Source organism: Gobio gobio, assembly GCF_949357685.1.
Source record: "Gobio gobio genome assembly, chromosome: 22".
NCBI lineage: Eukaryota > Metazoa > Chordata > Actinopteri > Cypriniformes > Gobionidae > Gobio > Gobio gobio.
Window position 1 is genome coordinate 41,887,737 of NC_137118.1, and position 26,853 is coordinate 41,914,589.

At 40.4% G+C, this 26,853-nt stretch overlaps 1 protein-coding gene across 1 annotated transcript; it reads right to left on the reverse strand.

Annotated features, from left to right (window-relative positions):
- Positions 1-760: 760 nt before the first annotated feature.
- Positions 761-19,182, reverse strand: dusp26 (dual specificity phosphatase 26). The gene is made up of 4 exons (XM_079805067.1): positions 18,887-19,182; positions 6,399-6,598; positions 3,759-3,970; positions 761-1,776 (listed from the first exon to the last, which is right to left on the reverse strand). Exons 2-4 carry the CDS (start codon positions 6,575-6,577, stop codon positions 1,574-1,576), a joined length of 594 nt encoding a protein of 197 aa, XP_079661193.1. The 5' UTR covers positions 6,578-6,598; positions 18,887-19,182; the 3' UTR covers positions 761-1,573.
- Between the last annotated feature and the right edge of the window lie 7,671 nt (positions 19,183-26,853).

Below are 26,853 nucleotides of genomic sequence, written 5' to 3' on the forward strand. Positions count from 1 at the left end.
GTTGAGCAGAAACTCATGACTTTATGCACATTTTAGAAGCGATAGACGCGACGAGGACGTACAAAAACACTGACTCACAAGATAGAAAACACCGTTCTGTCGGGAGAGAGAGAAGCCGCAGTGTGTGCACGAATAATAAATAATTCGCTACACATCAGAAATCACTGATCACAGATCAGAAGGAACTGAAGAAAGACTTCTGTTTTCATTTGTACATCCAAACACTGAGAAACTGCCAGCGTTCACTCGTTCACAAGTAATGATCTCTTGAGCGTTTGCATGGGCGTGCCTGATTCTCTGGGCGGAGGAAAGGGAGGAAACCGTTCCTGCTTGGACGTCAAACCAGGAGACTTCAGGATTGGCTCGTCTGGCCTGTCATTTTCTCAAAGGCAGAGAAAGACAGCCAGAACTCGGGTTTACACCGATCAACATTTCTATCCACTTGGGGACAATATTCAGGCTAGGGGAACTCATATTAATGTTGAAAAACCTCATAAAATGAAAATGTCATGCCATGGGACCTTTAACGCAAAACTGCAAAACTCTCTAGGCGTTTACAAAGGTGTTGTGGATGGTTGCTAGAGCACCGCTATGCAGTTGCTATGGCATTTCTGTGTAGCTCACTAGAACGCGTGCAAACTTAAAACAAGTTGCACATTTTGCAGTATTGTTAATGTTAGTAGGTTAATATTTATATAGTGGTGCTGGCTTAAGATCCATTCAAGATGGCAGATGTTTTTATTTATTTATGTTTTTGTTTCCTGCACATTAGTTTGGAATATCGATCATATTGATCCTAGAACATTCTGTCTAATTGAGATTTTGTCATGCACAAAGTGAATTTGTGGAAAGCATTAACCAGGCTTTTCCATTGTTTTTCTTTCTAAACACACTAGACTGACATGTTTGACTGTTGCACTGGCATATTTTGCAGTGTTTCGTGCATGAAAGTGTTCTAAAATGTTTGAGTTCGGCACTCAAGTTAAAATAATTTCAACAAGTCTCTAGACCTGACTTTTATTTTTGGTTCCTCTGACCTGTGTTTCTCAAAACATTTTGTGGATGCCTAAGGGGCCATTCACACAGATTTTGCATTCCGCTGCACTGCTTTTCCATCGTTTTTCTATGTAAACATGCGCTAGACGGATGTGTTCGCCCGTTGCGCTCAGGTCTTTTGCAGCGGCTTGCCTTGCGCATGACATGCCGCTTTAAGAACGCAGAATTAAAAGTTCAACTCTCAGCACCTTGCGTTTTTCTTTCTTTTTAATTCCACTTCCCTGCATCTCAAAAACATGTCGTGTGTGAATGGCCTCTTAAGCATTCCTGCTTGCTTTAAGGAAAACACGTGGGTCACTTCTCTAACAAAGCAACATTTCAGTGGGTGGTCATGTGAACAGATGAGAACGGTTAACAGTGAATAAGGCATTACGCACGTTTCTAGAGTTCCTGATGTAATAAGGCATTTCTACTGACCGCAGGAGGACAGCTGGAATAAACTCACTGTGTGTAAAGACATTCTGCTCTTATTTAGGCTTGGGCCAGAAAGGTTGAAGTTCAAACGCTACCAGTGAGTTTATGTTGCATTGCGGCTGGCACGCAGAACGCTGTCCAGACCGCTGAGCTGACGTAGGAAACCGCGGTTCGGCGTTACGCCACGGTGGTCCTTCACTGTCTTGATGGCCTCCACTAAAGTCATGTTCTGCCGAATCATGAGGTAGGCCAGAACCAGCGTAGCAGATCGGCTCACCCCGACGGCACAATGCACAAGAACCGTTCCTACAAAATTAGACACAACATCATCATTTTCACACGGATGACAAAAACTTCAGAGAATACACTGAATATCCGTCTTTAAAGTCCCTGTAAAGTCAAAACTAAACATGTGTTCTGAGTTCCTCACACTACAGATAAATGTGTTATTAACCACCCAGCCAGATTTGAATCATAAAAAAATCCGGGAAGTTCATAAAATAGCTTATCAAAAACCTGAAAAAATTAGCAGCATTCTCTGCTCTCAAACGCTGGGGGTGTGTTCGCTGTCGGCGCCGAAACCACGCCCACTCGCGGGAAAGCGGCAGTAGCACACAAGACAACACTCACTGATCACGACGCACCAGATGTCGGCGGGACGGGAGGATGAAGGCCTGGGCGGGGGATAGACGGTTCTGCAGCGGATTATCAGTGAATCCCAGTTGTCTCCGGTGAAAGTTTGTAAAACGATCCGGTGTAAAGTCACTGCAGAGGTAGGTGTAGGTGATGATCCTCAGCTCTCCATCAAGGTTGCTGTTCACAAAATTAATCCACTTCTTCATCGTTTTTGTTTTGTAAGCTGTTATGTAAGTTGTTGACGATAGTAACTAACAGTACTAACAGTAACTCGCGATCGAACTGATGCGAATGTGCTCTAGTTATGATCGTGTTAGGGGAGGAGCCAGGCTCGGTGGCTCCAGTGCGTCATCGAGCCACCGTTTTAGCCCCGCCCAGAAAATCCTGAACACAGCAACGGTGAAAAACTGTTTAACGGTCTAACTTCTGAATTCAGTACTTCATAGTTCACAGTCTTTGTAATGTGTTTCAGCAATACATTTCTAACATTTATAATGTGTTTAGAAACAAATCTCAGAATTGCCTTTACAGGGACTTTAAAACTGCATTTCAAATACTAAAACATTCATAAATGAAGTTAAAATGCTCAATTCAACTTTCACTCAAATTGTTATACTGATAATGTAATGTGAAATGATGACATAAATTAGAAGAGAATGAAAAAAATCGAAGAATTTTCCCTTGTCATCACATTTTTGGACCCCATGTGTATGGCACACATATATCTGAATCTTTTTATTACAATTTCAGAATATAAATTCAAAAATTGCATACAAGCACAAATGTTATACATAACACCAAATGGAAAAGGAAAATAACGTGAAAATAAACAAACAGGAAAAAAATGCACACTCAAGTACAAAACTTTTTTTTGTAAGGAAATTAAATTTTTGTTTTTGTTTTTTGTGAAACTTAAAGGAACACTCCACCGTTTTTAGAAATAGGGCTTATTCAACATCTTTCCTACATTTAGATATGTGGGCAAATGCATTTTTGTCTTAGTGCATGCATTGTTTTAGTTTAGCAGGGTCGCCACTAGCTTAGCTTAGCATAATGAATGGAATCCTATGTTGCCAGCTAGCATGTTCCGAGTAAAAGTGATCAACAAAAACCCCCCCCCACCTAATTACTTCTTGTGGCCTGCGTATTCACAACAAGTACAAATAGCGATGCAGATTAAGACTAGGCGATTTCCTAGGCAGATATTAATTTGGGACTATATTATGGGGAAGCACAGGCGAAGCACTGAGATATCACGCAACACACGAAATCCCAGTGATATCTCTGCGCCCAAGTAGCAGTGCTTCGCCTGTGCTTCCCCATAATATATCTGTACTCGTTGTGAATACGCAGGCCACAAGAAATAATTAGGTGGGGTTTTTTTGGATCACTTTTACTCGGGACATGCTAGCTGGCAACATAGGATTCCATTCAGTATGCTAAGCTAAGCTAGCGGCGACCCTGCCAAACTAAAACAATGCATGCACTGAGACAAAAATGCATTTGCCCACATATCTAAATGTAGGAAAGATGTTGAATAAGCCCTATTTCTAAAAACGGTGGAGTGTTCCTTTTAAAGACTGCGAAGCCCTTTTTGTTTTTACTTTGACCCTTTTTTCATGATAAGACTGGGAATGGGTTTAAAAACTGACCTCCAGTACTAAGGGCTCTGTGAATGAACTCGGCCGCTGGGTAGAAGTTCACACTCATGTCGAAGGAGGGCGAATCGTGGGCTTCAATGCCGTGGTACGTGATGTTCATGCCAGCGTAATGCTCTGCACCACCTCTCCATTTGTTCTGAGCACAGTTGAGGATGTGTGTGATCCCGAGCTTGGTGAGTTCTTTGCGGTTTGAGGCAATTTCTCTGAAATGAGCATTAAGAGTGCATGTGTTAAAATTATACACTGTAGAACATTTACTGGCAATTACTAGTTCACCAATTTGTGCAGGAGAAAAGTGAACTCTTTGACTTCTACTGTATCTGTTATTGGATTTTGTCATGCTTTATTAAAGTGCCCTTATTATGCTATATTAAATGTTCCTAATTTACTCCTACATCAAATGTCAAAACACTTTCATTTTCTCATAACATGCATTGCATGAAAGACTGGGAAAACATGCCTAATGGCAAAATGTCTGGTGGAGGACAATTCACCCTTCGCTGCAAGTTTGATTGACAGGCGATCTGACCAATCACATCGCCGAATCTGCCGTATTGTCCGACAAAGTAGTCAGGAGAGTTAGTAGATTAACGTCGGTGGACTTGAACTTGGAAAAGCATTTATGTCATGCTTATCAATGAACTAGAAGGAAGAGATAATCGGTTCACGACAGGGCCGTGCACAGGGGGGTGGCCCGGTGGCTAGAGCCACAGCCCCTCTGCCCTCATCAGCTGAGGTGCCCCTCTCGCTACCCATCCCCGCTAAAAGTGTTCTGTTTTCCTCCGCTAGAGATCCACCGATTCCGCGAATCCGCTCCCGTGTTTTCCCGCTTACTCCCCAGCATCACTCAAGCCGCCTTTCCACTGCACACAACATTCAGACACGACTGTCGGAATTTGCCCCCTAGTGGCAGTCGCACGGAAATTTCATTATGATCGTACACGGCAACATGGGAGAGAAGCTTATCCTCGCGGTTAAACAAGTACACAGAATAGTGTGGGTGTATAGCCTATATATTTACACATTTATATACACACGTGTGTGTGTGTGTGTGTGTATGTGTGTATTAGGCCTAATATATTATTATTATTAACTTGGGTTTGTACCTGAGGCAAATTGGCAGACGTTCGGGCTGATGGATTCCCGGAATGCAGTATCCTGCCTGGTAATTTTTGGGCCAAAAATTTATGAGAACCTGAAGGATCTCATTAAATTTCTCGCGTGAGACCCGAAAATATTCACGGAAATCTTGAACGTTAAGGCAGCTCATTCACTAAACGGTGATACTCGCCAAGATGTAAATTCGAGATTAGGATAAATGGGAGTCAGATAAAAGATGAATTAGAATTGAATTCCTTCTAACCATCTGAAAAGACGGAACGCGCAGCGACCTTCAACCGCTATCGTTACCTTCATTGGAACGAATTTCGACGGTCTTACTTGGACATCACCTCATTTCTCAAAGAGTCAGAAATGGTTTGTTCAAAGATTCCGTCTCTCTAAACCCCTCCTTTCCGAGAGCCTGCTCTGTTCTGATCAGACGGCCCAGTCTGTTGTGATTGGTCAGATGACCCAGACTGTTGGGACTGGTCAGATGGCCCAGTCTGTTGTGATTGGTCTACTCTGCTCTGATTGGTCAGATGGCCCAGTCTGTTGTGATTGGTCAAATGACCCAGTCTGTTGTGATTGGTCTATTCTGCTCTGATTGGTCAGATGGTCCAGTCTGTTGGAATTGGTCAGATGGCCCAGTCTGTTGTGATTGGTCTACTTTGCTCTGATTGGTCAGATGGCCCAGTTTGTTGTGATTGGTCTACTCTGCTGTGAATTGTCAGATGGCTCTGCCTGTTGTGATTGGTCTACTCTGCAGTGATTGGTCAGATGGCTCCGTCTGTTGTGATTGGGCTACTCTACTCTAATTGGTCAGACGGCCCAGCCTGTTGTGATTTGGTGCACCGCTTACAGCACACGTCGGAAACGAACGCTCATTACCATAACTACACTTCAGCTCCGGATCTTCCTCAGCAGTTGAAACACAGTGATAAGATCAATGACGCTGGTTTTTCCGTATCAATTCCAGCACGAGTCGTCCGCCTTTGGAAGTGCAGCAAAGTGGATTTGCTTTTGCAGCACAGAAAACAGCGTCTTCTCTACATGTCGACAACACAAATCAAACTCTTCTAGTCTCAGCTACAACTACAGTGTTTGAGGGCGGGGCAAAGTAGATGTTCGCAAGCAGCCAATGAAGACCTTAGACTGGCATTATGCAAATTTGTTACAAACCTACGTAGGTATGTTATGGAAATGAGACTGGAATTGCTGATGGCTTGTTTCAGAACTTGATTCTTTCTTTTAGGAGACTTTATTTGTGTGCACTTTGATCTTTAAAACTTTGCAGATTTTTTACATTCACAAACAGCTATATTACACACTGCATGAAAGGAAATATTCGAAGAAAGCATCATTTAAAGAGGCACTTTAAATGCATTATTAAAAGCATGAATAAAGCATTGTATGATCCCTACATAGCTTTTTTAGTTGGAAAAAGTTGGTACTTTTTTATATAAGCAAATCTCCTGTTCAATATCCTGTATACGGCATGACCAAAACCACATATATTGATGGGCTACTCACTGGTCACCAATGTAGAGTCTTGGCCACACTTCATCTGCATGATTACAGGCGGTTTTCCCTGTGTAGAGCAGACGCTCGAGTTCAGAAACGGTTAGTACAGGAGAGCCCTTCTCTGAGTTCTTTCTGCTGGGAGACCTGGAATTACTCCGTGACCGAGACAGTCTGGACATGAAAGCCATCTGGACTGGCCTCCAGTCAATCTATAAAATAACATACAAAATATATACAAAATAAAAGTACCAGTTTTAAACGTTTACAAATGACTCACCCTACTGTTGTTGTAAAATTGACAAATTTTTCAGATTAATTAAATAAATAATACTTACACTATCAAGAAAATATTTTTACATTTATTCCAAAATAATAACTATGTTGTGCAAAAAAATTATATTTCATGTATATTTGTTATAACTGATGTTTAGCTGTTTTTAATACTCAACTTATTTTCAGATCATCATTCAGCAAAGCTCGGTAAACACTTCAGGTGTCATGATGGTCAGAGACACAAGGATGTATTTCACCATTGTATTAAAAAACCCTCACAAATCACATTTTCAACTCATTTCAAGTTTTAATATAACATGACAAAGCGGTGATATCCAAGGTGTTTACTTGCTTTTTAGGTAGTCTTCCCATTAAGACCATTTCTTATTAATTTTGACCAATTTTGCAAATACTTGTGGATACGGCACACACACAAGGTGGGATTTAGTAATTGGCCAATCATAGCATGATCACATGACTATTCCTCATTCATTCTTATTTAACCTTCACCAAACCCATGGCACACTTTTGGGGGTCTATCAAAGTCGGCATGAAACGGAAGTTGTGATAATCTTTTCTTCCTTATTGTGATGTATATCCAATTTTTTCTTCTGAAACATTGAAAAAAATGTAGAGCGGGACTTGATTTTGTCCATGGGGAATTGATTGGATGGTTGTGGTTTGCTATTGGTGGATCTCATGTGAGTGACAGGTTGTCCCGCCCTCACGCCAGTAAACACATCATCAGAGAAGAGAAGAGATGACGCTGCAAGAGGGAGGGAAAGTAATTCTGATTAAAGATTATGAGGGCACAGAAATGATTTTTTATATATGTATAGAGCTCCGGTTAGTTCCAGTCCTTGATTCTGATTTGTCAATAGCTGTGTTTTATTCACGATAAAACATGGCTATGACCGCTTCAACCAACAGTTCTGACACTGACAGCGCTAGTCAAAGCATTTCTCAGTTGCATCTTGTTCCCGTGTTCACAACAAGTTTACAAGTTTCAGTCCTTTCAATATAAAGTCTTTGCTTGCGAGTGATTCACTCATGAAGACACTCTTTCCCGGTCAGGGACTATTTTTTCCAGAGGAAGGAAGGCTTTCAGTGATTTTATTTAATGAACGTTACATTGATGCATATTTTATGCTTTTAATATTTGTATTGTGTGGTAACCGTTTTATATAAGCAATAAGGTACTTGAGGCAAGTGCTGTATTGGGAATAAGTAACGGCAGAAAATATATATATCGTGTTGTGTGTGTACATATATATATATATGTGTGTGTGTGTTTTTAGGCAATTTGAATATATACTTACTTAGAAACATTAGTATTTGTAGAAGATTAACATTTCTAAATCTCCTTGTTTTGAAGTGTCCATTATGGTTACAAATAGTGTTACAATGAAAAGATGAAGAGTATGCATTATTTTGTTGTGTATCATTTATTTAAAGCTACAATGTGTGATATTTTCCCCCATCTAGCGGTTAAAAGGTATATGATTATCCAGTGAATATTAGTTTCTCTTCCTCTCAATACCGATTTCGTTTTAACTCCTACGGTGGCCGATTTAGTCCAAGATTAATATGGCTTCCAGTTCGACCTCGTCCACATTCGACACGGTGCCATCGAGTGTTAAAACGCGAAAGGTGAAGCTTGAATTTCCGGGTATGTCCCTCTTTGGGTAATGTACTTTCAAGATGGAGGGGCAACATGGCGACCCGCATTCGAACCCCTTACCCGTATGTATTTTCAATGACATATTATAAACTTACGAGAATAGGAAAACATGAGCATTAATCAGAAGATCAGCAAACAAGTTACTAAAGAGAATAGCAAGAACAGAATGTATCATCATAATTAGGGATGCACCGAATACAGATTTTTGGGGTTTGGCCGAATACCAAATCCACTGGGTAAGAGTCTGCCGAAACCGAACCCCGTCAAAAAGCCCAATATTCGGCCGCATCCAAAGCCGAATCCTGGATTTGGTACATCCCTAATCATAAGTAAAATAAAAATAAAAAAAACAGCACATAAACAGTGACAAATCCTGTTTAAACCTTCTTGCATGCGTAGCAGTAAGTAGTTATAACAGCATGTGACTTGCAAATGTACAAGTTACATTTACTGCACGTCAGGCTGGTTTTTGTGTCCTTCTTTGATTCACAGACACCTTTTCCTCTTGGAGGGGGTTGATACTGGCGAGGGGGCAGCTTCATTTCCTGAAGAGCATGCTTGTGCTTCCTTTACCATTTTCTGAGAGGCTGGTGTGCGGGGAACGCTGTGCCGTCTTTTCATGAAGGGAGTGACCAGAGCTTCCCCTAGCTCTTCCAGAAAGAGTCTCCTTCTGTATTTCTCAATTTCTTTCCATGTGGGATTTATCTAGCCTGGTCCTACCAGACTCTCGTACATTTCATTTGTACAGAGAGTCTGGCCACTCTCCATTGACAAGCATTTACTTCCTTGAAGGCGGGTACTCTGTTGAAGTTTAAAACTATTGGATCTGCCAAGAGCCACTCTGGATCTGCCATAACCAATCGCTAACGTTTGGTCGTGACGTATGTCATGCGCCGTTCGCCTTTATTTCTCACATGGAAGTAAAATAAATGTGCAGCCACCTCAGTGATAAAACCTTGTGCATTCGGATTGTGATTTATTCACGGTGGAGGGGAGAGTTTTGCGATCGGGAACGCGCTGCTCACATGGTCCATAACATGATTGTATACTGTAAATAAAATATCATCATATGCTTGGTAGGATAAGAATAAATGCTGCCGTAAATAACGGCCCAATTCAAATGTTTATGTGCTTTTCTTCCTATTATTTTTTGAGCAGTGTTGAAATATATTGCTCTTGTAAATACTTGCCAGCATTTAAAGAAATACAAGTCTAGAAATGCATCCAAATTACAGTGAAGCGCAGCCGTACGGTGCTCTGCAGTGGTCAAAAAGGATATACACAGTGAATTTTGAAGTGATATATTCTTGAAAACTCCAAATTCGGACAGCAATTAAATTACTACACGACCTTGGTGTTTGTCAAAAGCAGTAGATAATTCGGCCGGGGATTTTTAGCGGGTGGTGGGAGACGGGCAGCAATAAAATCACTGACTAGCCCCTTTAAATGATGACAATACCTTCCGACCGCACGCAAAACAATTTGCGTGGGCTTCAGCCAACTCCTTCACCACTAACGGCGCGAGCTGGAAAATCAAACTTTTCCCGGGACACAACATCATGGCCACCAAAAAAACTCAGCAAAGATTGTTCTTGCTCCGGCTTTAACTTCTGGATATTCGGCAGCGGTGTCCACAACGGAATGAAGGGCTTCGCTCGCATCTTTTCTCCACCGCCATTACTGAACTACAACTCAAACTAGCGCACGACATCAACGTCATCGTTCTCAGTCACTCCCTCTGTTCGCTGATTGGACCGGTAAAAATTTGTTCGGAGAAAACCTAAGACTATAACGCAGTTCCAGACGGAGTACTGAAGGAAAATAGCCTAGAAATCTAGACGCACCCTAGCGGCAGAAAATTATTTTTTTCGCGAGTGTAGTCTAGCAACTCTCTGTAGACCTGAGAGCTGGAAAAACCAAACTCTGGTCAGGCCAATCACAGCGTGTGTTGAGTCGGTGGGGGGCTAAACAAATGATGGCACGTCACGGCAGAGTTGCGGAGGTTCTGCGTGCTACTCGTTAAGAAGCTGACGAACAGCGGGCTTTTGAATCGCTTTGGCCGCGACTCTGGAAGACTTGAAGTTAAGCTTATCTTTGAGAAAAGAACAAAGAACGGCACAAGTCACAAGTCATTCTTAAGAAAAGAAGATATGTTCGAAGTTTTGCCGACCGGATACGGCGAAAGTCTATCAACTAACGTTAGCTCGGCTTCACCTTCTTCTTTGCTTTGGTTGGTTGTGGCGCTCATGGCGCTATCCAAATGCGTGCAGAGAGAACTTGAAAGACAACCGTTTATCCCGCCCCTCGGATTGAGCCCTGTCAATGGTGAGTTTCCAGACCCAACATCTTGATGTGGGTCTGGCTTGTCAGGCTAGAAGGAAAATGAAAATTGAGCGGAAGTACGTAGGAGGGCGGAGCCAGGCTAGGATTTATCTCCATCCCTAGCACAAAAGAATTGTAGGCGGTTACAGAAAATCACCATGGGCCAGTGATTTGTCTTTGGCAGGTGTATGTGGCAACAAGCAGGAAATTAAATAAAACCTAAGTTAATTTGACCAGTACCATTTGGCCTTGAATGAAAACAAACAAATAATGCTAAAGTAGTAAAATACCTAGTGAAGCGACAAAGGACCATTTTGTCACTTAGGCTAGAGGTGTTGTAGGGTTATCTGACAGTCCAGTACTGCATTTATCCCCTTTATTTGTCACAGTTCCAATGCTCAAACACATAGTAATCCTCATACCCACTCCTGACATGGTCAAAAATTGTTTGCTTCCCTCATTACACCTGCCCTCTTCCTCTCTGGCTACTTATTAAATCCACACTCCACCCGGTGTCCAACAGTAGAACTACAATAGACATTTAAATAGAGCATAATGGCTCTTACACCTAGACATGGTTGTCAACTCCACCTTTGGTCTGATTGTAGTCTGTATTTCCAGCTTCTTGTGATCTTTACTGCTTATTGCGGCATCTCTGTAAAATGTGAAAAATCTCATGGTCATTTGCCTTTGGAGCAGCTCCTCGCCGAGGGCGTACGAGGTGAAGAAGTTGCCACATGTGATGGTGTGTCCCTGGAGACCTGATGTCATGTCCAAGACCATGCGCATTCCCTGGTTCTTTTCTGGCTTGCTGTCGGCAGCTTTGCCAGTGTAGATCTGCATGTTCCATGCGTAGCTCGACCTGGAATCGAACGCCGCCCAGATTTTAATTCCATACTTGCTCGGCTTACTCGGCATGTATTATTTGAAGGGACAGCGACCTCTGAAAGGGACCAAGCACTCGTCCACAGTGACGTTCGGGCCTGGATTATACAAAAGCGGCAGACGTTGGACCAATTTTTCCCAGATGTTCCTTACTGGTGCCAGCTTGTCATGTTTCTGTCGGCCATACACTGTAACCCTTCTATAAAAGCAGAAGATCCTTGACATACTATTAAAAGTTTGCAAAGGCGTGGTAGCACGAAAAATTGCCCTTACTGACACACCGTTCCACAAACAGCTCAAGGCCTCATGGTGGGATCGATACACGCCCGCCAGAATCAATAGACCGAAATAGACCTGTAAGTCCCTCCAGTCCAGGTATCACCAAACACACGTTTCCCCTCTAAATAATTGGACATTTCGATCACAATCTTTTTAATATTGCCTGGAAAAAATTATTCAAATGTTGATTTTATGTCTTCGGCATTGGAACATGCAAACCTGGTTGGTCCAGGGGTCATTTTGAGCTCCATACCGTCTCTTCCTCTTAACCGTCTCTTCTGCAGCTTCAGAAAGAACTGCAAGCAAGGTCCAAGGAAGCCACATTTATAACCTTAAGCCGGGTGCACACTGTGTGACAAGATTGTTCCAACATGATCCCCGCTGTAAGACATGTCACATTGTAAGATCTCAGTTGTCATTAATGTCAGACTGTACGTTAGTCAAGGCGCGCTAAAAACGGACGCACACAAGAAAACTTGTCCGGCGTTTTATATCATCAATCAATGACGCGTTTGTTGACGGTAGGGCTGTAATCAACCAAAGAAAATCTTGGTCGACTGAAGTCCTGACATTTTCGACTAAAAATCGACTAAAATGACGTTAGGAAAAAAAAACGTTAAATTAATTAGCTGCGCACTGTGTGCAGTACTTGGTAGCCTTGTTGTCTGCCTAAATGAGTTATAAATAAACATAAAAAACTAGAAGGCTATTTGCAGTATATTAAATAGCTTTTGACCTGATTATTTTGCACTGAAATGAGTCAGACACGAGTCTGACGGCTCTGACAGCGTTGCATCGCATGCACCTGCTCAATATCATAGCCTATGACTTCCGAAAATATAGTACTATATGTTGTCAACTAGATATATCATCTCAAGAACTTTTGAGGAATATGCAACATAATTTAGATAATTGTTTTTGTCATATGTATTATAATAACTGACAGACAGTATCAGCCGCGTGACGTTCAAACCATAGACCGTAAAAAAACATATGGAGCTGAGCTCAGCTTCGCGGCTGAGACACGAATAGACTATTAACTTAAAGCTTTTACTCTTAAACACAAAAGGCACGTCCACTTTAATAAAAAAGGAATATTTATTAAACAAGCCAGATCAAGAGCAGAAAAAACGCTCTCACAATTAAATAAATAATATACAAGAAAAATAGCCTTCTTCAATCTGTCTCTCTTCTCCAGTGGGTTGGGCTAATCCAAAAGAAGTGAAAACAATGGGGGTGTTCTGAAGACAGTCTGTTACCTGTGAAACAGGGGTGCTCTGAAAACACCCCCATTAGCAATTAGTGCTTTCCACCTGATGAAATGAACGCGGCGCGGCAAAACTGATGAAATGAACGCGGCAAAACTGACAGTACAGATCCACTTAGCGCGGTGTTGTGACGCTTCCCCTCATGTGTATGTTGATGGGCGTTCCTCAAGTTTACCGCTATGGGCGTGCGTTTGAGCCAGCGGGGAATGAAACACAAAGGACCAGCGAGAGACTTCTCTTCGCCAGTTGGTTGGGCTAATCCAAAAGAAGTGAAAACAATGGGGGTGTTCTGAAGACAGTCTGTTACCTGTGAAACAGGGGTGCTCTGAAAACACCCCCATTAGCAATTAGTGCTTTCCACCTGATGAAATGAACGCGGCAAAACTGATGAAATGAACGCGGCAAAAAATCGACCAATCAGAATTTTGGTCGAGCCAGAACGTATCAACTAATAATCGACTAATCGACTGGGAGATTACAGCCCTAGTTGACGGAGAGCTGCATTACACGCTGGACTGAAATGGTGGCTACAAAGAAATCTCTAGCGCTCATTTTGGTCATGGTTTGTCCTGAAAAACAAAGATAATTTGATGGTCGTCATAGGAGAAGTCACACTGCAGGATTGTGTGCCAAATCTTTTGACACTGACAGAATTTCGTCTGAGGTAAAATTTGATCGCAGCGGTCATTAATCGGCTGCCGGTGAAGATGTCAAACTAACGATCAAAGACTTCAGATTTTAGCCTAGGATCAGAGGAATCTTTCAGGATTTGCTAAATTTGTCTCAGAGGGCCAAAATCGTACAGTGTGCACTCGGCTTTAGTTGTTATACTTGATAGGGTTAAATGTCCTCTAATACTACATGTATTAAAACCACTTCGGGAGTGTGTCCTTACTATTCAATTTAAAAGCTCTTAAATGGGACAGATATTACTTATCTTTAAAAAAGTATGTTATATATAGTATGAATAAATGTAGTATGAATGTAATCCGGACGTACTACATCCGCCATGTTGTCATTATCATGTGACCTACAAGTGTCAGTTGTGTCCCATCACCTCCATTCATAAATCCTCTCCCGTGGCCTCATGGCATAGTAAAGTGTCCATCTTATGCGTAAGTAGTAGGTCATCCAGGTACTTTTCGCCTACTATTTTTATGAATTAGGACATACTACTCTGTTGGCGTACTGTTTTTCGCATACTATATAGTAGAGAAGTATTACATTTTGGACACAGCTTCTGTCTAGACTCTAGAGCGAACGTGAGCATCTCGCTTATTATATAAACCCATCTGACGTATATGCACCAGGTGCATTTTTGACTGCATCCAGCATACCCGGTTAAAAAAAGTCACTGCTGACCACCGCTCACAACAGGCTGCTCTTTCTCAACTGTTTATGTCCACTTAAAGGGGGGTAACACACAGTTTCATCTCATGTTAATCTTGAGTACCTATAGAGTAGCATTGCATCCTTCATATCTCAAAAAAGTCTTTAGATTTATTAGATTTATGAAAGGCAGATAATCTTTACTGACTCTTTCCAAAAACAGCCAGGCGTGCAGTGGGCGGAGCTAAAGAGACACACTATGACAAACACACGCACACACAATACATTTGTGGCATTATCCCTCCCTGGATAACTTTCTATTCACTATACGTTATTGCTGTTTACAACCCCAAATCAGAAAAAGTTGGGACAGTATGGAAAACGCAAAAAAAAAAAAAAAGAAGTGATTTCTAAATTTACTTTGACTTGTATTTCATTGCAGACAATATGAACACAAAATATTTCATGTTTTGTCTGGTCAACTTCATGTCATTTGTAAATATGCATCCTTTCCTGTCATTCAGACCTGCACCACATTTCAAAAGAAGTTGGGACAGGAGCAATTTAGGGCTAGTAATGAGGTAAAATGGTTAAATAATGATGTGATGTCAACAGGTGATTGTAATTATGATTTGGTACAAAAGCAGCATCCAAGAAAGGTCTAATCCTTTAGGAGCAAAGATGGGCCGAGGATCGCCAGTTTGCCAACAAATACGTGAGAAAATTATTGAAATGTTTAAAAACAATGTTCCTCAAAGAAAGATAGGAAGAGATTTGGATATTTCACATTCAACAGTGCATAATATAATTAAAAGATTCAAGGAATCTGGAGGAATTTCAGTGCGTAAAGGACAAGGGCGCAAGCCTAAGCTGAACAACCGTGATCTCCGATCCCTCAGGCGGCACTGCATCAAGAATCGTCATTCATCTATAACGCCGCATTCACACGGGGCTTCGGCGTCAACGCTTGACGGAGGGCGTGGCTGAAGCTTGGTGCTGACGCGACCATCATAGTGACAACTAGGGATGAAACGGTATGGAAATTTAACATCACGATTATAGTGACCCAAATGATCACGGTTATCAATATTATCACGGTTTTGTTCAAACGAAATGAAAGTGTTCAAAAAGAACAGATGCACACACTTAAAACATTTCAACAAGTTTTATATTTGAAATTCAACAAACAACAAATAACTAAAGCAGCTCTAAGCACTTTTTTAAGCTAGATTCTGTGGGATTTCCTTCCTTAATGCCCGTCATCAATAGCAACGCATAACACATAAATAATAATAATTTGTCGTAAATATAGTCTCTAATATTATTACTGTAAATATATTCCCAAGCAATATTCTCATCAGTGTTCTATCAGACACATTTAAATCTAGCATATTTTGTGTTAGAGCCCAAACAGTATCCTAGTGAAATAATGCATATCCATATTTCCATATGATTTGACAGTTTATTTTATTAAATATCAAAATGTGTGCATCATACCTGACACCTAGATGAACACTTTACAGTCTTTTTATGACTGTCATTCTCTTCAAATGCTATTGAAGTTTGAAACGTGTATAACGTTACCAATGTTGTATGTAACTTTACAGACGGTCCCTAAATTCGCCTGCGTTATGCCAGTCATATCAGATGCGCTGTGGTTCTGCTGTGTTTTTTTTAAACCATTTTCGCTGCTGAAATAGAACAAAAAAAGTCATCCACTTTATGATGAATGAATCTCCTGCGTACAGCACACGTTTATCTCTGCTTTGAGTGCAGATTTCAGCGTGTGAGAGCGGCGCGCGCTCTGAACAAAACTCCGCTAATCTGAACGCCTCTGATTATGAGATATTGCATTCATAAACTCAATAGAAGCACGTGTAAGTGGCTAGTGTGCAGCCGAAATAACGTTACACTCGCAAATGGCGGTTGTTAATGTCAAACCCTGATTATTATCCCTTAAATGTCACCCTAGTCTTGTCTGAATTTGTTCGTTCGCTTCACGTTATTATTTCCCAGACGTAGGTTTGGTATTGAGGTCAAAGTCCACTTGCCTTGCGTTCGTAGTTTTGAAGTGTTTCCCCTATTACAGCGACTTTCTTCTGGCATGTTTGCAGACAGGGTGACCATCTTAGATTAAGTTTCCCTCAGGACTTTTGTAAAAGCCAAAATATGACCACGCCTCAGATTTGGTCCTTTTAGAAGGCAGAACAATCCCCCGAGTGCTGTCACTGCTTTCTGCCATTTCTCCTCATTCAGAAAACAGCGGTGCGCCAGACTGACGCTGACTGGACAAGATTTACCGCGAGTTTTCACAACCGTGATAATCACACGCGGTTTTAATGATAATAAAATTTTATACGATATTACTAACCGTCACTAAATTTTATCGTGGTTTATCGTGAAACCGGTAATCGTTTCATCCCTAGTGACAACAGCTAATCACATTACTTGCCGCTTGGACCACACCACAACACAACACAAAAAAAAGCGCCTTTTTTGACAGCTAGTCTGTGAGACTATTTTGTGTATGAAAACTGATCACTTTAATATTTGATTCCTCATTTGGCTGGGGGATAGCGCCTATTTGAACCACACATGATATGATATGCTGCCTGTCATTCAATGATAAACAGAGATCACAGACGGAATACAAGCATGATACATTCCAGATTCTCCAACCGTCTCTGCCACCTCCTTCCAGGCCTGGTCTCTCCAGTTTGTGTCCCGGTATGTAAATAATGATTGGTAGTAAAGGACCGGGTGATTACCCACCGGAATTATTAGCTTTTCCTCCATTTTAGATCGTTCTTCACTCTTCATTCACTCTTCATTCACCGGTGTTTTAAATGAACGCGATTGGCTAGCGTCTGCTCTATGATATTTGCATAGGGTGATCTGATTGGATGACGCCTGCGTTGGCACTTTAAAAGTTGAGAAATCTTCAACTTTTGCCGCTTGCAACGCGAGTGAAGCGACGCAACGGAACCCACAATTCAGTTCGTCAACGCATGACGTCACCCATTCAAAGTAAACGAGAAGCGTTGACGCCAACGCCCCGTGTGAATGCGGCGTAAGCGATATCACCACATGGGCTCAGGACTACTTTGGCAAACCTTTGTCAAGTACCACAATACGTAGTTGCATCCACAAATGCCAGTTAAAACTGTACTGTGCCAAAAGGAAGCCCTATGTTAACAGTGTCCAGAAGCGCCGTCGACTTCTCTGGGCTCGGAGGCATCTGGGATGGACCATCACACAGTGACTATCTATGTTGCTGCTTCGGAAAAACAAACTGCATCCAACGTTTTCTTAACCTTGTTCAGGTTCCCAAATAACTAAATAAATAATAGGTCAGAATGCATGAATTAGACCCTCCCTTTAAAACATAACTGACTGGGTTTATGCGAATACTCACCAAGACTGGCATATAAGCGCAATAAGCAGCGAAAAATAACTCCATTTAGTACTGAGAGGCAGCTTTATGTGCGCACACTTTGGGTGTGAGCACAAAATGTGTGGGAGGGAATGGGTAGAATTATGGAAAATGCACGCAATCCCAAGCCGAAATTCAAGCCCTGTAACACTAACAATATTCATCCAGAGCAAATGAAACGAGTGAGTGAGTGAGTGAGTGAGTCAGGGGAGGCGGGTTTCTGTGTAACTTACTGATGGAGAGATGAGAGAGCATGAAAGCGCAGCTGGTATTGTGTATCTATTCTGCAGGAAATGAGTATTGAAAGCGTTTCATATATATATATATATATATATATATATATATATATATATATATATACACACACGTTTTGGCAACATTGTGCTAAATTGAGAGGCTGCTCACTGCAGAGCCATGGGTGGAGCATGAAGTCCAGCTCCTCCTATCTGGATGTAATTTGAATGTAATGGATGGAGCTGGAACCACACCCTAACCCCACCCAGAACTCTATCCCTCCACCCATGATGTCCAGAAAGGTGGACTTGGACGTCATTTGGCTCTGCAGTGAACAACACTTGAATAAATCTGAATTTTCTCGACAAAGAAAAAAAAAAAGACAATGCCATGTAATATAGCATCATTAATGTGTGTGTGCTCTGCGTTGTGCCTGGTTTTATTTGGATAATTTAATCATTGCTGTTTTGTAGTCCGATTTATTAAAATTGTCAATACAATTTAGCTTTTTTTATACACCATTTAAAATGTGTTCAAATGGTTAAGAATGAAATAGCCTATGCTTAAAATAATCGAACGAAACCGGGGGGTTAAAACAATAAACAAAATGGCAGCAGCTGGAATGTGAAAAGGTCCGTCCATAAACATGAGATCTTTGCACTTTGTGTAGAATACGATGATACACGCCATGACATTGGAAACAAATAAAAAGAAAACGCCTATAAATAAACAATAATCACATGAGAGGCTTTTTTGGTGCTGGAATTCAAATCAAGCTCTGTAGGCATCTTACCTGATCTACACGAGATAATGTTTTGGATTGCACACAAATCCTTTATGGAATCCTTCCTGGTCTTCCCGTGTATTTCAGAAGCAGATCTGCGCGAGGAACACAGATGCATGAGATTAGCCCGAACACCAGCGCTGCATTCAGACGGAAACGTCCATGTGCTGATTACTGCAATATCTATACGGTTTCCTTGAGTTCAGGGGTGCAGAAATGGACAGATATGACCATATTATTGACTAATGGAGCAGCAGAGCAGTCCTCATGTCCGGTGCACGCGCCCTCTGGTGATGCTCATGCACATCATGCAGATGTTGCACACAACATATCTGAAGAATATTTTCGATCTTTCCCGAATGTTCAATGAAGGAATTTGTGAACATTCAGACGACAATGCTGTAATCTAGCTGGCATTCTATAGAACATCATGGACTGCTTTTATAATATAAATTGGAGAGTCAATATTGGATTCCATTACACACCTATAAGCTGAGTACGGAAGGAATGACAACACTTATGCATTTCATAACTACTTGACAATGTTTTAATTATTGTTGAAGAAGGCCACAGGTTGCAGTTTCAGGATACAGTAATGGATGGCGCCATCAAACCAGTGCAAATGTACCTTAAGTTTACTACCAAACAACTGGTTACTATCAGAAACATTGGTTTAAATACATGTTTACTTTACAAATACCAGCTAGTAAGTAAAGAAAAAATAATCTGTTCCTAGTCATGACAACTTTTTTTTTTTTTTTTTTTATTAAAAAGAAAACTAGCCAGTGTTCAAATCTACCTCCTTACCTTAGCCAAGTCACATCGGTAAGCTTGTAAAAATAATGTGTTATAATTTGAGTGTTAATGGTGAATTTCCGCTGGAAATTCGAGCATGTCTTTGCATCATTACATCACGTCTGTATATTTTATATTTATATTTATGCACTTTTTTCCAAAGCGATTTACAGTGCCCTTCTTACAGGGACAATCCCCCTGGAGCAACACGGAGTAAAGTGCCTTGCTCAAGGACACACTGGTGGTGACCGCTGGGATCGAACCAGCAACCTTCTGCATATCAGTTCCATGGTTTAACCCACTGGAATCACCATCTCTGTATAGATAAAGGAGGAGTCCGGCTAGTAGTAGTATTGCATGTGAGGATGCTGCAGGTGGTGGATCATTTATAGCCTTTTCTCACAGCAGCTGGAATAATTAAACGGATCATTTTAATGGCGGATTGTAATCCAGAAAGGTCCAAAAAATTACAATCATCTGTGACAACACCCGTAGACAAAAGCAAGAGATTAGACTGTACGGAAACTGAAATATACACTTCTACACGTAATGTTAATACACACTAGGGTGACCACCATCAAACAAACCAAATGTGGGACGATTACTAAGTTTATGTGGGACAATGTGGGACATGTTACCAACACTAAAACATAACCTGAAACTGTTGTATAATCTTAAATTCAACATCACTGAGCCCAAAGGCAGCAGGCATCATGCAGATAACTACTTTTGAAACAGTTCTATATATTTATATATTTATATATATATATATATAAATATATATATAATTATATATATATATATATATATATATATATATATATATATATATATATATACATATATATACATACATATATATATATATATATATATATATATATATATATATATATATATATATATATATATATATATATATACATATATATACATACATATATATATATATATATATATATATATATATATATATATATATATATATATATATACATATATATATACATATATATACATACATACATATATATATATATATATATATATATACACAACTATCCATTCGTTTTCTGACAGGGAACACATGGAACGAATCACAGCTCCACATTTTGATTGACAGTCACAACCTACTAGTGCAGGGCCGGCCCTGACCAATTTGCTGCCCTAGGCAAGATTTTACTTGGTGCCCCTTGTATCAAGGTTTAGCACTACATGTTAACACAGTCTAAGTTGTGGAAACACTCGTACTGTTTTATTTTTGTAATGCATTGATGTTTTATTTTTATTGTTGTTGTTGTTTTATAAGATGTCCAGTCCATTCTACCCCATCATTATGTTCATGATATTATTATTGTTTTTTTATTTGTTAAAGGCTGATGATAGTAAAACTGTACAAATATTACACCTATGCCACATTACAGCCTAAACACAAATAGCAAGAGTAATTGCATCTAACATTCATGCACAAACTATTCATTGAGAACTAGCAAAAGTGTTTGTTTTCCAGTATGGCAGCAATCTTCCACTAAACTATGAGCATTCATGCTTTCACCAGGAATTCAACTGAGAAATTTTGATATTTAATGTGAATTTTACATAAAATGTTGCCATTTTAAATAAACCTGTATATAAATATCATTACTAATTTCGGCAAAAACATTTTAAAATTGCTATACACCCCCTTAAAACTGCACAACTGCAGAGTAAAAACATTAGGCTATTAAAAAAGTGATATTACATGCGTTTAATATTTTTTATATTATTTATTGTTTACAAAATCACACTGGCTGTGGCCTCTGGAGAACCCAGAACAGCTGCTTGCATAAAGTTTAAGGTAAAAATAACTGGAATTAATTAGCAAACATTAGTATTTTACTACTATGCAATTAAATAAACTGTTCATTAACTGTTCAACTAATTTGCCTACATCCCTTTACTTCTGTCTTTACACAGCAAAAAATGCTCTTCTTATTTATAATCTTTTTCTTGTTTCCAGTCCAAATATCTAAAAATTCTTAAATCAAGGTGCATTTAGATGAGTAAAATGACATACTTCATTTTGATTTGATTTTCAAGTAAACAAGAAAAATGTCTTGAGTTTTTGCTTAAAACAAGCAAAATTATCTGCCAATGGGGTGAGAAAAATAATCTTATTTCTGTTTGGGACAGAAACAAGATTTCAATCAGAAACAATATTATTTTTCCACTCCATTGGCAGATAATTGTGCTTGTTTTAAGCAAAAACTCACTTCATTTTGATTTTATTTTTCAAGAAAACAAGAAAACTATCTTCTGTCATTTAACTTATCTAGTAAACGCACCTTCAACCTTGATTTAGGAATTTTAGATATTTAGACTAGAAACAAGACACAAATACTACGTAAGAAGAGCAGTGTATCCCTTATCTTCCCTGCATCAGAGGGCTTCTGTCTTTTTTTTTAAACACTTCAATTCGGCCATCCGTCATAAATAATCAGGCAACACCTGGCGCGAACGGCCAAGCACCCTAAAAAATGAAAGCAACCCTGTCTGCGTTGGATGCGGCGAGAGGCGACGCGACACAACAAATTCCCCTAACGATAAACTGATCGCGCGTTGTATTTCTGACGCACTTCAAGTAGATCGGCGGGGGGAGATTGATGAGGCGGACCGGAAAGATGCGGGGATTTAGTTACGTTTTTTTGCGCTTTATTTGGTAATATTTCAAATTAATATTAATAAAATAGTATCAGTAAAACATTTTGGCGCCCCTATGGATGAGTGGCGCCCCTAGCATTTGCCTATTCCGCCTATGCCACGGGCCGGCCCTGTACTAGTGACCGTGTTTACTCCTTTCTTTTCAACCATTGGATATGGTTTAAAAAACGTTTTTTGTATTTGTGTAAGGCGGGATGTTACTTCTGACGAAGCGCTGTTAAATATAGGTGAAAAACGATGCCGCAAAAATAATAAATAAAATGCTTTCTTAAAAAGGCAAAAGAACGCATGCATGTTTTCTCAATATGATCATTAAAAATCAACAGACTGGTGAAAATGCGGGACATTTTCTCAATATGTGACATGCGGGACAAGGGGTGAAAATGCTGTGCGGTACAACGCAAAGCGGGACAGGTGGTCACCCTAATACACACTAAATACACAGTCACACAATGCTGATGTTAACATTAACTATTTGAGAACAAACTATAACAATAATAATAGTAATAATTTGCACGGTTTGATGTAATATGAGCCAACCGATCATTAGATTTAATCGCCGTTGGTAGCACAATTTATTGTAATGCTTTTTTCTCGGTCGGTCAGAACAAAAATGGCAGATGTTACTTACTTGTTCAGAAGTCCACACCTGTGCGGTAAATTAATGACAGCCACACATACTCCTCAAAACATTAGATTCATCCACACTGAGGAGCCGTGCCGATGCACAACCCACGTAAAGACAATAATATAACTGCAATTGCAGGTTTCAGACAGAGATGGCGACAAAGAGGCAAAGCGTGTGGACTATAATGGGCTTTAAAGAAATGTAGTAAAACTAACTTTACTTTAATATCATTAAACTTGTTCATTTCTTTTGAAAGTTCTATAGTATTCATTTTCATATAAAATAAACTCATTTTTAATTGAACTGCATTAACAATATACACTTCGGGTATGTCTCAATCAGCTCCTTAGTTCAGTAGTCGGGGCACTGATCAAGGAGTTAGCCCATTGACTTGACATGTCCTGATCAGTGCCCCGACTACTGAACTAGGAAGCTGACTGAGATGCACCCTTCATTAAACTGACAAATATTGTTTGCGTCTGAAACCTGGAAAACGCTGCCTTCGGAGGACACATTTCAAGGCAGGAAGGCACGTCCGGATCTAAAGTAAGCTTCACTTCCTGTCTCCAGAGATACCTTCATCTGATCGTTTTTTGATGCAGCATATTTGGATCCTTCACTGCCTTTGATATCCCACAATCCTGTGCTTTCCATTCTGTGACAGTTGAGCTGGAGAGAAAAAGATGGCGTCCGAAAGTTGCGTTTGCTGGTCAGTTTGTGTGTAAATGTAAGTTTTTTTTACCAACATTTTCCACTTCTGATGTCATCTCTAATGACTAATGTAGTAAATAAATATTTGTTTAGGGACACTACATTTTCGATTAAATATCCAAATGAATCTAATTAGTAAACTAAATTAACTTCATAAATTAAATTACTGATCTGCCCACATTGTCACTGTATGATAATTGAAATGAGCTGATGACATCACCGTTTTCTCCGGAGCGGCTGTACGGCCAAATAAAATTCTGTTGCATTATTTTCCTGTTTAACACTGCGAGCTGCTTTGAAACAATCTGCATTGTAAAAAGCGCTATATACACTCACCTAAAGGATTATTAGGAACACCATACTAATACTGTGTTTGACCCCCTTTCGCCTTCAGAACTGCCTTAATTCTATGTGGCAGGGTTTCCGTTGTCCGGTAATTACCGGACATTGGCCGGGAAAAAAATTAAATGTCCGAAAAAATTAAATCTTTTCGGTCAAATTGTCATTTTAAAATTTCAGATTAAAATCTGACAAATAGCTCTCCAAATCTGACAAATAGCTCTCCAAATCTGACAAATAGCTCTCCAAGAATATCCAGAACCAGCGATCAGAAGGATTGTTTGCCATTTTACAAGCCTTGAGTCTGCGGACACCGCTCCTCTAAGCCTGCGACGTGATGCCCTCGCTGTCATGACAGCGCTCCGTGGCTATGGAGGATTGCATTTCTCCACAGCCTGCGAAGTCCTCATATGTGATTTCAGCGAAATGTATCCAGAGTGGACCAAGCTCGCCAAGATAGCCTGTGTAATCCCTGTCTCGAGTGTTCCTGCAGAGAGGGGGTTCTCACTGCAGAATCGGATCAAGACGAAGCAGCGATCGCCTTGCGGAGAACAAGGTTACGCGGCTTATTATACGCATTGCAAGTTGTGGAGAGACACTTTTGATTTTAAGTCGGCAGCTGCACAATTCAGCACTGCAAAAAAGCGTAAAAAGTAGCCAAAAATGACGCGAGACAATGTTATAGGCCTAGTCATTTGTTTGTTCAAGTTCATTTGACAAGGCCAATTTAAATGTTACCAACTAAATGAGACATACTGAGTTTATAATTAAATTTGCTTGAGTAAAAACAATGCTATATTCGGATATTTTATGTGGGGAAGGGGGGTTGGTTTGTTAAACTATGAAATGTGAAACCATAGTAAAAAAAATTGGTTGATTGACGCCAATCGGACGTTCATGTATTTTTTCCCGTCTATTTGAAAGTTAGGCTAATAAACATGTTGCATATACGGCCTGATTATGTCATTTTTTTAAGTTACATAAACTGCTTTCAGTTTTCCTCAACTTGAATAATTAAGAGGCGATATTTGACCGGCATATCATCAAAATGTCCGGAAAACGAAACCTCTGCCGGTCACTTTGACCGGCACCATTTTTTTCTAGCGGAAACTCTGCTATGTGGCATTGATTCAACAAGGTGCTGAAAGCATTCTTTAGAAATGTTGGCCCATATTGATAGGATAGCATCTTGCAGTTGATGGAGATTTGTGGGATGCACATGCAGGGCACAAATCTCCCGTTCCACCACATCCCAAAGATGCTCTATTGGGTTGAGATCTGGTGACTGTGGGGGCCATTTTAGTACAGTGTCATGTTCAAGAAACCAATTTGAAATGATTCGAGCTTTGTGACATGGACATTATCCTGCTGGAAGGAGCCATCAGAGGGTACATGGGTACATGGTGGTTATAAAGGGATGGACATGGTCAGAAACAATGCCCAGGTGGGCTATGGCATTTAAACAATGCCCAATTGGCACTAAGCGGCCTAAAGTGTGCCAAGAAAACATCCGCCACACCATTACACCACCACCACCAGCCTGCACAGTGGTAACAAGGCATGATGGATCCATGTTCTCATTCTGTTTAAGCCAAATTCTGACTCTACCATCTGAATGTCTCAACAGAAATCGAGACTCATCAGACCAGGCAACATTTTTCCAGTCTTCAAATGTCCAATTTTGGTGAGCTCATGCAAATTGTAGCCTCTTTTTCCTATTTGTAGTGGAGATGAGTGGTACCCAGTGGGGTCTTCTGCTGTTGAGCCCATCCGCCTCAAGGTTGTGCGTGTTGTGGCTTCACAAATGCTTTGCTGCATACCTCAGTTGTAACGAGTGGTTATTTCAGTCAAAGTTGCTCTTCTATCAGCTTAAATCAGTCGGCCCATTCTCCTCTGACCTCTAGCATCAACAAGGCATTTTCACCCACAGGACTGCTGCATAGAGACAGAGCGACACGCGGCATAATCTGAAGACCACGCCCACCGGGGGGGAAACAATCGAACGCCCTCCATTGACTTTGTATTGCGTGAAGCGAAATTCCTTGTAATTTCGGACGTATAACAAAAAACAGAACAATGTCTAAAAGCGGATATGTGACAAAGTGTACAGCAAACAAGCTAAGTAAAACCCACAACCAAAAACCCAGACGTTTTTATAAGCTATTGACCCAAAAAATGAGCGTTTAAGGACAAAAAAGTGGATACAGGCCATTGAGACACGTTATATTACACTGAGAAGTACACCCACTAGAGGGGAACGTAATCAGCGACAGGAAATATCATATATAAAACTGACATTTGGATATTTGACTTAACAGTGACAACATATTTACCGCACACGAGGCATACTGAGTGTCAGGATCCCAAAATTTACCCATTCTTCCTGCTGAAGCGTCACGTTTTACTGCTTTTATCCACTTTTGTCTCCTTAAACTCTCGTTTTTTTGGGTCGACAGCTTATAAAAACTTATTTCTGTGTTTTTTAGCTTGTTTGCTGTACACTTTGTCACATATCCGCTTTTAGACATTGTTCTGTTTTTTTTATAAGTCCGAAATGACAAGGATGCAGCCTCACGCAATGCAAAGTCAATGGAGAGCGTTGGATTGTTTCCCCCCCCGGTGTGGGCGTGGCCTAAATACGCTCTGTCTCTATACTGGATGTTTTTCCCTTTTCACACCATTCTTTGTAAACACTAGAAATGGTTGTGTGAAAATCCCAGTAACTGAGCAGATTGTTAAATACTCAGACCGGCCCGTCTGGCACCAACAACCATGCCATGCTCAAAATTGCTTAAATCACCTT

What these genes read in the sequence shown, in the direction of transcription:
- dusp26 (XM_079805067.1), bottom strand. Translation starts at nt 6,577, where the DNA reads ATGGCTTTCATGTCCAGACTGTCTCGGTCACGGAGTAATTCCAGGTCT. An exon ending in AGACTCTACATTGGTGACCA is followed by an intron (nt 3,971 to 6,398) that starts GTGAGTAGCCCA and finishes TGCTCATTTCAG; the next exon opens with AGAAATTGCCTCAAACCGCA. An exon ending in CAGAGCCCTTAGTACTGGAG is followed by an intron (nt 1,777 to 3,758) that starts GTCAGTTTTTAA and finishes CTAATTTTGTAG; the next exon opens with GAACGGTTCTTGTGCATTGT.